This window comes from Nelusetta ayraudi, unplaced genomic scaffold, assembly GCF_046127955.1.
Source record: "Nelusetta ayraudi isolate G7.1 ecotype Tasmania unplaced genomic scaffold, CSIRO-AGI_Nayr_v1 ptg000042l, whole genome shotgun sequence".
NCBI classification, from domain to species: domain Eukaryota; kingdom Metazoa; phylum Chordata; class Actinopteri; order Tetraodontiformes; family Monacanthidae; genus Nelusetta; species Nelusetta ayraudi.
The window spans coordinates 18,593,542-18,607,500 of NW_027466092.1; the positions used below are offsets into that span (position 1 = coordinate 18,593,542).

The 13,959-nt window shown below is 47.4% G+C and overlaps 2 protein-coding genes across 3 annotated transcripts; one reads left to right on the forward strand and one right to left on the reverse strand.

The window, feature by feature from the left end:
- Positions 1-918: 918 nt before the first annotated feature.
- Positions 919-9,162, forward strand: atp1b2a (ATPase Na+/K+ transporting subunit beta 2a). Of its 2 annotated transcripts, XM_076035186.1 has the most exons (9): positions 919-3,132; positions 5,491-5,619; positions 6,253-6,357; positions 6,473-6,552; positions 6,643-6,768; positions 6,851-6,910; positions 7,053-7,079; positions 7,731-7,826; positions 7,913-9,162. In XM_076035186.1, exons 1-9 carry the CDS (start codon positions 3,027-3,029, stop codon positions 8,075-8,077), a joined length of 894 nt encoding a protein of 297 aa, XP_075891301.1. In that variant the 5' UTR covers positions 919-3,026; the 3' UTR covers positions 8,078-9,162. The 2 variants fall into 2 exon arrangements, with proteins under 2 accessions (XP_075891301.1, XP_075891302.1); XM_076035187.1 differs by lacking the exon at positions 7,053-7,079 and having other exon boundaries at positions 922-3,132; positions 7,913-9,161.
- Positions 9,163-10,824: 1,662 nt separating this feature from the next.
- Positions 10,825-13,917, reverse strand: znhit1 (zinc finger, HIT-type containing 1). Its single transcript, XM_076035188.1, has 5 exons — positions 13,787-13,917; positions 12,851-13,024; positions 12,688-12,767; positions 12,434-12,603; positions 10,825-11,356 (listed from the first exon to the last, which is right to left on the reverse strand). Exons 1-5 carry the CDS (start codon positions 13,890-13,892, stop codon positions 11,335-11,337), a joined length of 552 nt encoding a protein of 183 aa, XP_075891303.1. The 5' UTR covers positions 13,893-13,917; the 3' UTR covers positions 10,825-11,334.
- Between the last annotated feature and the right edge of the window lie 42 nt (positions 13,918-13,959).

A 13,959-nucleotide genomic window follows, 5' to 3' on the forward strand; every position in this document is an offset into this window, starting at 1 on the left:
TATGTAAATATCTCCGCAGACAGAGTTAATTTATGGGCTTCGCGCTCGGTCAGTCCGCAGCGTCATCAGGAGAGGACGCTGCGGATACGGGTCGCGACCAGTATCTTTAGCGCCCCTAGTGGTAGAGGCCACTGGACTGCTGCTGCCCCTCCCACGACACCGGAACTTGATCTACCTGGTTGACACAAGGATGATTCTGTAACACACAGCTGGCATGGTTGGACTGGGTCGACTGGTACCGATCGGTCTGCCAGCTCTCTTTGGAAGGAACCCCAGCGTGCGTGGTCAGCAGCTGTTGGCCCCGCCAGTCCTTGTCGCACGGTGTTCTGAAGGGCTGCAGCTCGGAGCAGAGTTCTAAAAGAACCGCCCTTCAGAACTTGACACGGCTCATGAAGTCCGGATGGTCTCTTAAAATTCTTTGGTGGCGAACTGCTCTATTCACCTCGTCCTCCATAGTGCCCGTGCTGCGGCTGTTAGCTTAATTGTCCAAACCTCTGTGCGCACATGCTTTGGTACCGATCGATATACATGAATGTGTTGTTCGTCAAAAGCCGATTATCAAAAAGTTGATGATCTTTGATATGTATTCAGCTAACAGTACTGACAACACGTTCAGTGAACGGAGAAGGTGCATTAAAAATCAAATACCACCGCACGGACCCCTTTAAAACTGATCCAGACAACAGACAGACCACAAGGTGCACAGGAAAGACCACTGGAGAGCAGTCACGACCAGTATCTTTAGTGTCCCTAGTGGTAGAGACCACTGGTCCGTGCCAGAGCAACTGGTCGGTATCAGTGTCTTTAGCGCCCCTAGTGGTAGAGACCACTGGTCCGTGCCAGACTAACTGGTCGGTACCAGTGTCTTTAGCGCCCCTGGTGGTAAAGACCACTGAATTGGCTACAACCCCCTCTCCAAAAGCCTGTTGGAAAACCGCTTCAGAAATCCTTTCCCAACTTAACCAGTAAGTGTCGCCAAAGGACCAATAAGGGAAGAAATGTACGTACGCAAGTTAAAGACTTGACGCAAAGCACCGCACATTTCCACGGTCAAAAATGTTTTGTCCATCTGAACGTGAACGTAGAATCTTTTGTACATGAGGCCCCAGGACATATTTCAGGACAACACCAAATCTTTGAAAAACTGCAGTGTCGGTCCTAGATCGGCCAACAGAAACTTGAACTTCATAAAAAAGCGTATGTGCCAAGTCCGACTGGACTACCAGGGCCAACAACACACCCACAAGCAACACCTTTTCCAATTAGACAGAGAGACCAACCCTCCCACAGACAGCCGTATTTTGACAGGTACACTTTACACACCTGATAAACCACACAGAGCAACTGGACAATCGCTGCTGTACCGTGACTCACTCATTAGTCCATTCCCACCTACACAAAGAACCCCCTGGACCTCACATGGACCAACTACTATCCAGAACAGAATGGACAGACAGGTCTTTGTCCCAGCACTACTGAGTGAGTCGGCAGCTGGACAGGAACTCTGTGGATGGATCACAGGAGAACCACCTGCATATCTTCATTCTGGATACATCAACCGCTTAGGGAAGGATGTACCTCTAATGAACTGGTCTATTGTTCAATGGACAGATCCAGTTCTTAAAGTCACTTCCTTTAAAGGTAAAGCAAACACAAGCTCAGCACAAGGTGAACAGGTTAAGTACCAGTTATCAGTTGTTGTGTCCTAATCACAGGACGGGAGCCCAACCATAAAGCCAAAAAAATGGTGCTGTAATTGGACCTATTTTTTTATATATATATTACTATTATTGTTGGTACTATTTGACGACCCGTCATTGACCTTGGAAGATTTCAGGATGTTGTGGTTCTGGAGGTTCTGACTACTGTTCGTCTGTATTATCAGTCTGTGTTTATTTATTAATTTATATACTTCATTTTTATATTTATTTTTTGATATAACCAGTTTTGTGTAGCATGAGGCAGCAAGGATGAAAAGTGAGTTGCTGTTCAAAGCTGAATCTTATTTGAAGAACCGAGTTGTGTTGAGAAACAGTAAATGCGCGCGGATCGTTCACAGATTCATTGCAAAGAATACAGACGATCGATCGTCACGGTGATACACTCCATCTGGTCCGCCTGAACGTCAGTCTTCATACCAGCAGGTGGTGCCAGTGCTCTAGACCCAAAGTGAGACGATGAAGTCGACGAGGACAAGGACCAAAGCAAAAAAACAAACAACCCCAAGGATGACAAGGACACGCAGTCCCACGGGGTTACAGCACCCCCTGCTGGTTACACAGACTAAAACAATTCATATAATAAATAAAGGGAATATATGCAGTATTTACATTCACCCTCTCCAGTGATAAGCTGCTAAGTTTGCTGCTGTTAATAACTGCTAGTAACTCTTATCAATGATATTTCATCAATAAAAATTGATTTGAAAGTTGATTTGATGCCTCCATTGTTGCCTGCGCTGAGTTATTTCGCTAAGCTCCTTCAGGTGATGTATGTGTTTGAGCAGCATCGACCCTCCACGGACTCTGCTGAGTCAGTCACAGGGCCGACGATGGTTGGTTCGTGGACCAACCGCGGTTCTCCTCATCGCTGTGGCGGCCTGCCGCTGGTGCTGATGCTGCAGCCGAGTGGTGTGACAGACACGTGAGCGGCGTCGCCGCAGCTTTTCCTTGTAAAATGTCCTCTTACGTCACGTGACACAGTCTGCAGGGGGCGGGGTTGTGGCGATGGGGACGCTGTGTGATTGGTGCTATGACGTCAGACGGCGCTGTAAACCGCAGTGACAGTGACCTGTCTGTCTCTTCGCCTGTCTCTCTCTCCCTCTCTCTCCCTCTCTCACTCTCTCCCCCCTCTCTCTTTCTCTCTTTCTCATCCCGGCAACATCATTGATCGGACGGATCGATTCTCGGACTCTAATTGATTCCAACGCGGTGATTAACGCGGGAGCCCCGAGGAGTCTGAGCGGCAACGTCTTGCAACCGTCTGCTGAAAGTGACGTCCGTCTTCATCGTTTGATCACTTCCATCATGTCTGGGACCAAAGAGGAAGACCGCAAAGGCTCCAGCGAGTGGCGGGAGTTCTTCTGGAACCCGCGGACCCACGAATTTATGGGCCGAACCGCCAGCAGCTGGGGTGAGTCCGAATAGACTCGGTGAAAGATGAGCCGAGAGTGTGTTCATAAAGCTCCCCCATAGCAGGGTCTCTCTCTCTCTCTCTCTCTCTCTCTCTCTCTCTCTCTCTCCCCCCCCCCCCCCCGCGTCTATCTGTCACCCATCCACCTGATTATATTTAATCACCAAATATAATGCATCATTACGTATGTTTAATCAACAAATGTATCGTCAAACAGCAGATATGTTATTACTTCATGAATAATCGGTCGATAATCGATTTGAATAGAGCAAATTAATCGTGGTAAATGCAATAGATCATATTATTAATGAACTCATGTATTTCAGTAGAACATTCAGTCAACCATCCACGGGATCCAGCCATAACAAATCCGATGCTATACCATGGTCACTCAGCCGCTTCACAGCTCATTCTGCAGGGGGCGCAACCTTTTGTTTTTGCAAGTGGAAACGGACTGTATTTCTTTTTTCCCCTCCGTCTACAAAGTGTCATTGTAAGTGGCATGACTAAAGCTAGCGTCAGACAGCAATAGCATCGTAGCCTTAGCTTCCAAAGGTCTTTTTTTTTTTTTTTTTTTTTTTCTAGCATAGTAGCTACAGCTAGTATGGCTGGGATCATAGTAGCCACACAGGCAGTGTGTTGAGCATCGTCGTTACTTTTAGCATTAATCCGCAGCACACAGTAACAGCACACATCCGAGTTGCCACTTAGTCTGTGTTAACAGCAATCTATACGGACCCAATAGCAAATGCTCGCAATGATTATCTTAAGCATCCTCGTACCTTCGCCACTTGTGCAGGCAGGTATGCTTACTGACTGATCTAATGCGGTACATCAGTATTACGCCCCTGGCGGTGATAACTGTAAACACAAGAGTTGGTGGCTGAGGAGATGACTTTACCTCCTCTGTGCTCTGTGACTTCCGGTTCCTGTAAACGTTCGTGAGATTGGGGGTGAGTGAGTGTGAAATAACCAATCAGAATGTGGATGGAGTCATTTTGAGTTATGACACTGTAAATATAAATATCCATTAAGATTGAAAGGTCTTAGATATCCCACAATCCCTTGCAGCTGAGCCTCTCCTGCTCCTCTCTAATCACACACACACACACACACACACACACACACACACACACACACACACACACACACACACGCACACACACACACACACACACACATTTTAACATAACATTAAAGCGTATAAGCGCAGAGACACAGCCTATAGCCTAGAGATAGAGAGTGAGAGAGAATGACCTTCACACAGACATGGCTGACAGAGGACAAGTCAGCATCTCTGACTTCCAGGCAGAGGGAGAGGTGTTCTCCATGAAAACTTTACTGAAACAGGAGGCAAATGACATGGGCAGGGGCGAGCTGCTGTGTAACATGGTTCTGGTCCAGTTCAGAACTTAGATTCGAGAGCAGACAACCAGAACAGCAGCACCTGGGACTGGTCCCAAACAAGTGGTGGGTAAAGTCAAGGAAGGATGGTGACGGCACAGCAGGAAGAACTTTTAGTGTGAAGGTAGAAGCTCCAAACAGCAGATTCTGAGCAGAGACTGCCAGGACAAATCATCGAAAAAATAAAATTCACTGAGAGTGAACAATGCACCTCCCTCTGTGTGTGTGTGTGTGTGTGTGTGTGTGTGTGTGTATGTGTGCGTGTGCGCACACGCACGCGTGTGTGTGTTAATCCGGATTACAGCAACAGACGAGGTTGATTGGACTGTAATCTATCCACACACATCTCAGTGTTGTACTTGTGAGGACCCACACCGGCCTGTCCTTAAAGGGACGGCGCAGTTTAAAACCGCTGTGGCCTCCTCCTCTTCACTGCTTAGAGGAGAGAGAGAGACACGAAACCACTCATTTGCAGCTTCACAAACACACACAAACACAGATACAAACACAAGAGGTGTCACTGCATGTCTCGGATTGGACAGGGCGAGGAGCAGGAGGACGTTCCTCAGTTTGGAGTGATCCTGTTAGAGCAACAGTTTAATCTGCAGCAGAGGACACGTCTGATGACATTAGCGCTGCTCCTGCAGGACATCTTTAACAGGATCCAGGTCAGACTGGGGACACTCACCTGGTCTGACCAAAGGGAGAGAGAACTCTGTCTCTGTCAGGGCAGAGTGAGAGTCCGAAAGAGGGACAGAGACTGTGGAGAGCTGTGAAACGCTGAGAGACGACACCCTCCCCTCCTCTGCCATCCCCTCATTCACTCTGAATGTAGGTCATGAGCAGGGGGCGGAGCAAAACACAAGAGGATTATGAAGATGACATTTATGGGAGGGGTGTGTGTGTGGTTCAGTGTGCGTCAGGCCCCCGCCTGCTCTCTGTCGCCCCCCTCAGGTCTGATCCTGCTCTTCTACCTGGTCTTCTATCTGTTTCTGGCTGGGATGTTCATCCTCACCATGTACATCATGCTTCTCACGCTGGACGACTACAACCCCACCTGGCAAGACCGCCTGGCCACTCCGGGTGAGCAAAGCTAACGCGCCTCCTACTGTGTCTTGGAAGTATTCATATACTTCAGTCAATACTTCAACTTATACGACCAGACCAGGGTGACAACCAGGAGCCTTCTTGCGTACATCAGTTTTCTGTTTTTATTTCTCGGCAACATACACACACAGGACTCAAGTGGCCTCTAGCGCAGGGGTAGGCAAACCTTTTGACTGGTGGGCCACAACGGGTGTTAAAACTCGACGGAGACAAAATTACGGAGATACATCATGGGATACGTAGAAAACATGTGATTTAATTAAAAAAGAACAAAAGCGCTACAACACTATGTGTGTCTTTGAAGCCCCACGGTATTGAGCTCCTTACTGAAATGACTCTCGAAATGACACTGAAAAAATAAATGAAATACAGAGATTTTTTTACTTACATACTATTAATATTACTTCTTCAAGATGGGCAGGCCGGATTACAAAGCCTAACCGGCCGCATATGGCCCCCAGGCCATAGTTTGCCCACTCCTGCTCTAGAGGCAAACACCAGTACGGTTGTAATTAAAACATTGTAACGCACCTCTGTGCTGGGAGCTTGTGTGATTGGCTGAGACGCTAACAGGACGCCGTTTTTCTTCTGTTGTTTTTTCTCTCGCAGGCATGATGATCCGTCCGAAGGGAGAGCAGCTGGAGATCAGCTTCTCTCCCTCCAGCACGGAGACCTGGGACGGCCTCGTTCAGAACCTCAACACCTTTCTGTCCCGTAAGACGCCTCGCCACCTCGTTTTGCTCCGACGGCCAGGTTTTCCCACCTGTCTGTCTGCCTGCCTGTCTGTCTGTCTGTCTGTCTGACTGACTGCTTCTCCGTCTCCGTACAGCCTACAATGACAGCTACCAGGTTCAGACCAATGACGAATGCCCCTCGGACCAGTACTTCATCCAGGAGGACAGCGGAGAGGTGAGGCCGTCCGTCCGTCCGTCCCTCTGAACCAGTCTGCGGGGGGGACGCACTCTCTGAAGCCGCCTGTCTCCACCCGTCTCTCCGCAGGTCAGGAACAATCCCAAGCGCTCCTGCCAGTTCAACCGCACCATGTTGGCCGACTGCTCCGGGATGTCGGACCGCTTCTATGGTTACAACCAAGGGCAGCCCTGCATCCTCATCAAGCTCAACCGGGTAAAGATTCCATTTAGCATGGGAGGCTAACAGTGCTATCAACACCTCCAGCTCCGCCCGCTGACCTGTCTGTCTCCACCAGGTGATTGGCATGCTGCCGGGGAGGGACGGCCAGTCTCCTTACGTCAAGTGCGGAGCAAAGGTCAGCGAACCTCCCACTTGCCTCCTGTCTCACCGTCATCTCATGCGTCTCACCACCATCTCACCCGTCCCACCGTCTCACCTGCACCCGTCCCGCCATCTCACCTCTCGTCTCGTCTCCTGTCTGTCCTGTGTTTTCCCAGAGGTACAGGGTGGAGAAGGATGAGTGGGTAAGAGCAGTAGGACACGTAGGAGCATCGCGCTCGCTTAGAAGTCCAGCAGAACAGTGGAGACAAACATAGAGCCTAGACCAGGCGTGGGTAAAACTACGGCCCGGGGGCCACGTGCGGCCCGTTAAGTTTTTAATTTTTTTAATCCGGCCCTGTCGAATTTAAAAGAAATTATATTCAGAAATTATATTAAATAGTAAGTAAGTCATGAAAGCTGTACTTCATCCATTTTTTTTCAGTGTTTTAAGAGTCATTTCAATAAAGAGTTAAATACCGTGTTGGCTTCAAAGACAGATGTTTTGCTTTTGTTCATTTTCAATAGACATTAAAGCACATGTTTTCTACATATCCCATAATATACATATATATATATATATATATATATATATATATGTATTTTTTATTTTATTTTATTTTTATTTATTTATTTTTTTTTCAAAACACTCGATCCATCTGCTACTGCTTTGGACCCCTCTGTTGAATTTTAGAACCCATTGTAGCCCACCAGTCAAAAAGTTTTGCCCACCCCTGGACTAGACACAAATGGGGAGGGTAGTGGTTGGGTTGGGTTGGGGGGTAAGGGGGGTAAGGGGGGGGGGGGTTGGACCATTGGGCAGCAGCTCTGATCTATCTGTGTGTGTGTGTGCGCAGAGGGAGGACAGTGACAAGATGGGTGAACTGGCCTACTTCCCCCCTAACGGGACCTTCAACCTCATGTACTATCCCTACTACGGCAAGAAGGCACAGGTAACGCACACACGCGCACACACACACATCACACTGCCCACAATACGCTGGCACTCTGGGTCACTGCAATGCGTTTGCTGTCGCAGGTGAACTACACTCAGCCGCTGGTTGCAGTGAAGTTCCTGAACGCCTCTGTCAACACCGACATCAACGTGGAGTGTAAGATCAATTCCAACACTCTGGCCGAGGGCAGCGAGCGGGACAAGTTCGCCGGACGGGTCTCCTTCAAGCTGCGGATCAACGCCAAATAAACAGATAGACGTGCACTCACGCACTCACACACACACACACACACACACACACACACACACACACACACACACACACACACACACACAGATACATGCTGCAGCTGCACTGATTGTCATCTTGTGTGTCTGTTTCTGTTCTCATCCACTTGTTTCTGTTCAGCTCCACGATGCATTTACTGACTGTAGGTTACCGTAGTACTGATTCCAGTGCAACCACCACAAAGAATACATGTGCATGTGCGCACACACACACACACACACAGCCAGCAGCTCAGGACGGACTGAGTTACAGAAAGCAGCCTCAACTTCACTGCGTCCATCAACATGCTGATGTGTTGCCTCTCCAGTCCTTTGTTATTTATTTATTTATTTATTTATTCATTTATTTATTCATTTATTTATTGAGCTCTTTACAAAGGTAACTGAATATTAACAGCTGATTGGTTTCTGTAACATCAGGCCAGACTGGTGTCCCGCCATCCCAGACCCCGTTACCTGAGCAGCTACCAGTTTACAGCTCAGTTCAGGAGCCGCTGATCAAACTCCTCAACTGACAGTCTCGTCGCGCTCGTTTCAGCCAATCAGGAGTCCAGAAACAGTGGACAATGTCATGACATTAGTCTGTTTTGTCTTTGGAAACGTTAATAGTTTTTTAGACGAGTTAGTGAACGTAGTTAAAGATTAGTTAACAAGGTACTTAACACGATAGCGAAGGGAGGAGGGGTGTTTGTTTCTTTTATTCTTTCTTTCTTTTTGCATTTTCTTTGTCGTCAATTTTTTTGTGCTTGTTTGTGTTTATCAAGTCACCGTGGGCCCATGTGACACGCCAACACTCATATCACACACCTCCGCCTGTCAATCACTGACTGTGACCGTGGACCCACCCACCCACCTCCCTTGTACTGCCCTCCACCAATAGTCTTCCTTTAATGAGTGACCAGCCAATCAGTTGCTCCTGCTTTATGATGTCATATGATACTTGTTTGTGATTGGTTTATTTCTCCTGCCTGAAACTGTTCCTGTATTTGAAAGATGATATACGAAACGATAAAGATTATTGAAAGAAAAAAAAAACGTTTTCGTCACTGAATTATACTCCAGTCAACTCTGTGTTCCTTTAGAGATCCCCCAATGATCTACAAGCAGTAGCAGCGTAGTATTGGTATGTGTGATGGTACCACTGATGTCAGGTTCTACTGCCTGTGGCTCCGTAGAGTCGCTGTGTACAGATGCAGATGGCTGTTTCAGCGGTGGCTGAAGGTGAAGAGGACGCCTGATTCTCTGCTAGTATGTTATGCAACTCCTCAGCGGCTGCTTTCCTCTTATGTAACAGCATGAATTATAAAGCAGGCGCTGGAGAGCCCCCAGGTGGTCACCGCTAGTACAGCAACTCGTCTCACTAAGCTCAGTACATTGAAAGGTACAAACTGGATGCAATGATTATCAAGAGTACCATAGTATTGTAAGGCACAGTGTTTATTGGCTTATTTTGAAGGTAGTTTACAATGAAATTCACGTAAATCAATGAGAGCAAGTGAACGTTTTGAAGATTGAACTCGACAGATAACCAATGACAATCATGAAATAAGGCTCAGGTTCCAGACTCCAGGCAGTGCTGATGGGTTATTTGTTGATCATTACGTGCGAGTGGCGCCATTAACCTGAAGGACAATAGGGATAAAGGTTGGATGAACCCAAACCTGGATGGTCTAACAAACTTACTGCTGTACATAAAGGTTAAAATAGTGGAGAAGCTGATGTGACGGTGATAGAAAGACTTGTTTGGTTGCCAGGATGACAACAAATCCAGAACCTCAGTGACGCCTCAGTGGTCTCAACTCACCTGGCTGGCCTCGTCCTCGTCCCCGTCCTGAGAAGACAGTGGTCATTCCGCTGTGTGGGACAACATGTCGGAGGCTGCGCGTCCTCGAGCCTCTCAACTCGGACAGGAGCTCAGGGCTGGACATGGACAGACGTGCTGCACAGCCAGGAGGATGAGAGACATCAGTGTCATCACAATCCTTAGAATATGCTCTAGTCCACTGCGGAGACACCAGCTCAACCTTGTCTGCTGTTGTAGCACGGAGAGGATGGCGAAGACGTCGGGGTCCGTGGCGAGGACGGGGTGGGACTGAAGGAGGGCGGCAGGGGGTAGGAAACATGGCGGGACGGCTCGTCATCACTGTTGAACTGAAACTTTTCCCGGAACACTGGGCACAGACACACGACACACAAGACCATCAGGGACAGAAGGGTGATTTTGTATCTCGCTGGTTGCCGTTGCGTTTGTTAGATTTTACCTTGTAGGAACTCTGCCTGCAGCCCAGGGCTCTGCAGCCCTAACGTAGGAGACGAGGATGACGAAGAGGAGGAGGAGGAAGACGGGAGCAGGGTGTCCGATGCTGAAGGCTTCATAATGAGGCACCTGAACACACCGTCACCCGAGAATCACCGGAGAGCACTCACCGCTGCTGATAACTCAGAGGAAACATTGCTTTGAGACACCCTTTGTGATTTAGCGCTGTACAAATAAAAGTTGATAGATTGAATGATTTATTTCTGGTCCTTCAGACACCGAGGCTCCCGGACTCCCCCCGCCCCTCTGCAGTTCATACTTACCAACTCAAGCTACAACGATTTAATGTCAAGTTCCTGCAGCCAGGACAAAGTCTGCGCCATTCTGACCCGCTGTCAGTGTGTGTTTGAAGAGAAAAGACTGTCACACTCACTCAACTCAAAAGTCCACGTTAATGATTGACAAGTTTTTAATGACATTGTTGCCCCGGATAAGAATGGGGTAAAAAACGTAATCTGGACTTTAGCACATCTCCACAAATCATTCCAAAGGTTTACATAATTTCTTTATGCAGCTTCTCACTCACTAAACATTGAGGAAAAGATGAGCTTCCAATATTGAAGCTAATGTTAGCAATTTTGGGAGTAAAAACACACACACATATAACAATAATAATATACAAAGTATACATGTAGAATCTCCAGCAAAAGTAACCAGACTAGAGCTGCCGGCTTCAGTCTTCATGCTAAGCTAGTAGCAATCACCTCCAACACACATATTTCATAAGGCGCCTGTGCCACATGTAGTCCAGCACGATCTCACAGGCGCCAGTCAGTGGGAGGAGGTGCAGGAGGGCAGGGCCGTAAGGGAGACAAAACTGCAAACGCGACTGAGTCACAGTTTCCAGACCCAGACATGCCCTCTCGCATTGTAGACGCTCCACCGTGTCCACAGGCAGCAGCTACAGTGTCCACTTCAAACACCTGCAGAGGCAAAGGGGACGAGATCAGATTCAGTTCAGCGAACAAGAGAAAGAAGCTGTTGTGACTCGGGTTGAACACGGTGACAGAGGAAGCTGAAGTCAGGCCTTTGCCCTCAGGTGGATGCTGCTTTCTCATCCTTTCCTGCAACAAGGCTGTCCAAATTGGAATAGTCTCTAAAATGTAGCTAATTAATGCTTAACTTTTCTTTTTTTAATTTAAAGACTGCATCAGATTGTGGTCCAACATATCCCAAAACATTTAGCAACCAGAGTTTTTCTCCAGTGACAAGGGTAGAGAGCATAGAGTGACAATGGAGAAGACATGTTGTCACCATCAGCGCCCCCCTGAGGGCAGCATTGAGACACATGTCCCAATTGTCCCCGTGTGTCCCCAGTCTCTAAGATTTTAAACAGAATGTCACGATATTACATGTGAGACATGCAGCTGTTTCCTTACCCGACGTCAGCCCAAACCAAGAGACCCCTACGTTGCCAAAGTGGACAACATTGATTGATTGATTTTTGGCATCATTTGGTGCAGCCTTCAAATTCAGAGAAATCAGCAGCCGCGTTTGGAGTCATTGAATTGGAGCATCGCTGAGACTAGTTATCTACATTACAACAATGCTAAAGTCAAAGCAGCAAAGCCTGTTTTAGCCAAAGTGTTTGGTTTTACTATCTCATCGCTAGTAGTCCATGACTACTTTCTCGAAGAACACAACCAAATATCATGATCAATTAAAAAAGAAGAAAAAAACCTCCAAAAAACCTTGTTGTTTTTTTTAAATCACACTTCCCTCAGGCATTAGAAGGACTTTATTGTGTGTTTAAGTTCAATGCGAAGTATAATGGGAGTGTATGGGGGACACCAATTAAAAAAAAAACTTTAATATCTAAATCATAAACCAAGCAATTTGAAAACTCTGTGGTGTTTAGAAGACCGCAAGAGAACAAGAAAAGTCTTGCCTTGTCTTTGATGTTAGAAATATAAAGGAAATGTTCCTTGAAATCTCTGACTGAATACATTTGTGGGTCTCATTCCGTCTCAGCACCTGCTTTGCAAAGTGTGTGTGTTTACCTTGTCTCTCTGTGCGTGCAGAGACACTTGCTGCTACAGTAGCGCCCCCCGCAGGTGGTGCAGGTATAATGTGAGGGGAACCCACAAACGCAGCAGAAGTGACGGGGCGGCAGGGAAGAGGGAGGGGTCACGGCTGACAGGTAGTTGGGCTCTGGCCTCTCGGACAAGTTCTGCCAATCAGAGAGCACCGTGATGGTGAGCGCCGGAGCCTGGAGCAGATCAGGACACGGTACACAGTGAGGAGACGTTCTCACCTCCTCCTCCAGCAGCGCTGTGAAGTTCTTCCTGAAGCGCTGCTTGAAGTGGTCTCCCCTCGTCTTCCTCTTTTTCTTCTCTGGACAGAGGACACTCGTTAATATGGACACCCCAGCGTCCTCGGCATCACCTGCACATGCAGGCAGGACGTGCACGTGGTACCTGGCTCCTCGGTCTCACTGAAGGCCGGCAGGCGGGCAGCAGGTCCCGGAGGAGGGAGCGAGGAGAGAGGGTCGTCCTGGAAGTTGTCCTTCTCTAGCGCCTCCAGCTGGCGGCTCAGCCTCCTCTGCCGGGTCGCCTCGTCCAGAACACGGCGCTGACCCGCTTCCACCCGAGCTGAGGGGCGGAGACACAGCACACCCGCCACATTCACCAAATTATATATATATATATATATATATATATATATATATATATATATATATATATATATATATATATATATATATATATGTATATATATTTAAATAAAATAAAATAAAATAAAAAAGCATTTTGAACTATTGCCATGTTTGCTCATCGGTATCAGTTGAGGGCTTCAATGGAAGGCTGATTTAAAAACTTCAAAACAAAAAACAACTACACTGAACATAAACAACTTCATAGGTAATCGTGTTTCAGACAGAGAACGAATATGAATGAATGCTTTATTATATTTTTAATAGAGCGCGGGTTGTCTCTAGCTGAACAGAACTAAGCTATGTAGCCTCCTTATTTTACTAAACGAAACGCGTTCGCTGTACATTGCAATATCGGGGCTGGTGAAGTGTGTTCGACCACGAGTCAAGCATGCGTTCCCGCTAGCATTCGGCTACGTAAGACTTTAAGTAGAGGAATAACTACTGCACTGTCGTTTTAGCAGCAGGACTGGCTCAATTAATGACTTGTTTGCGTGCGTGCGTGCATCACGCTTAACAACCAAGCCGTCACATTGAAACTTCTCTCGTGTTAGCTAAGCGCTTAATAAAGCGAAACAAAGACCCCGCAGCTATGGAAAGGTCTTTCAATGTTCTGTTCTGTTCAAGTACTTCATGAATGTAATGGGTTCATCACCTAACCCCCATTACCTTTACAGTTATATCAGAAAGAAACACTCACCAGATCCTTTCTTTTCTAGCACCATGTTAGCACGGGTAGTACTCCACTGTACGGCAAGCGCAGAGGTCCAAGCTTCCGGACAAGTACGTCGGTACAGCAACGTCATTATGACGTTGGTATGTGACGCTGACGTTTGCTGTGCACGCTCACGACAGACGCAACAATACCAGGTG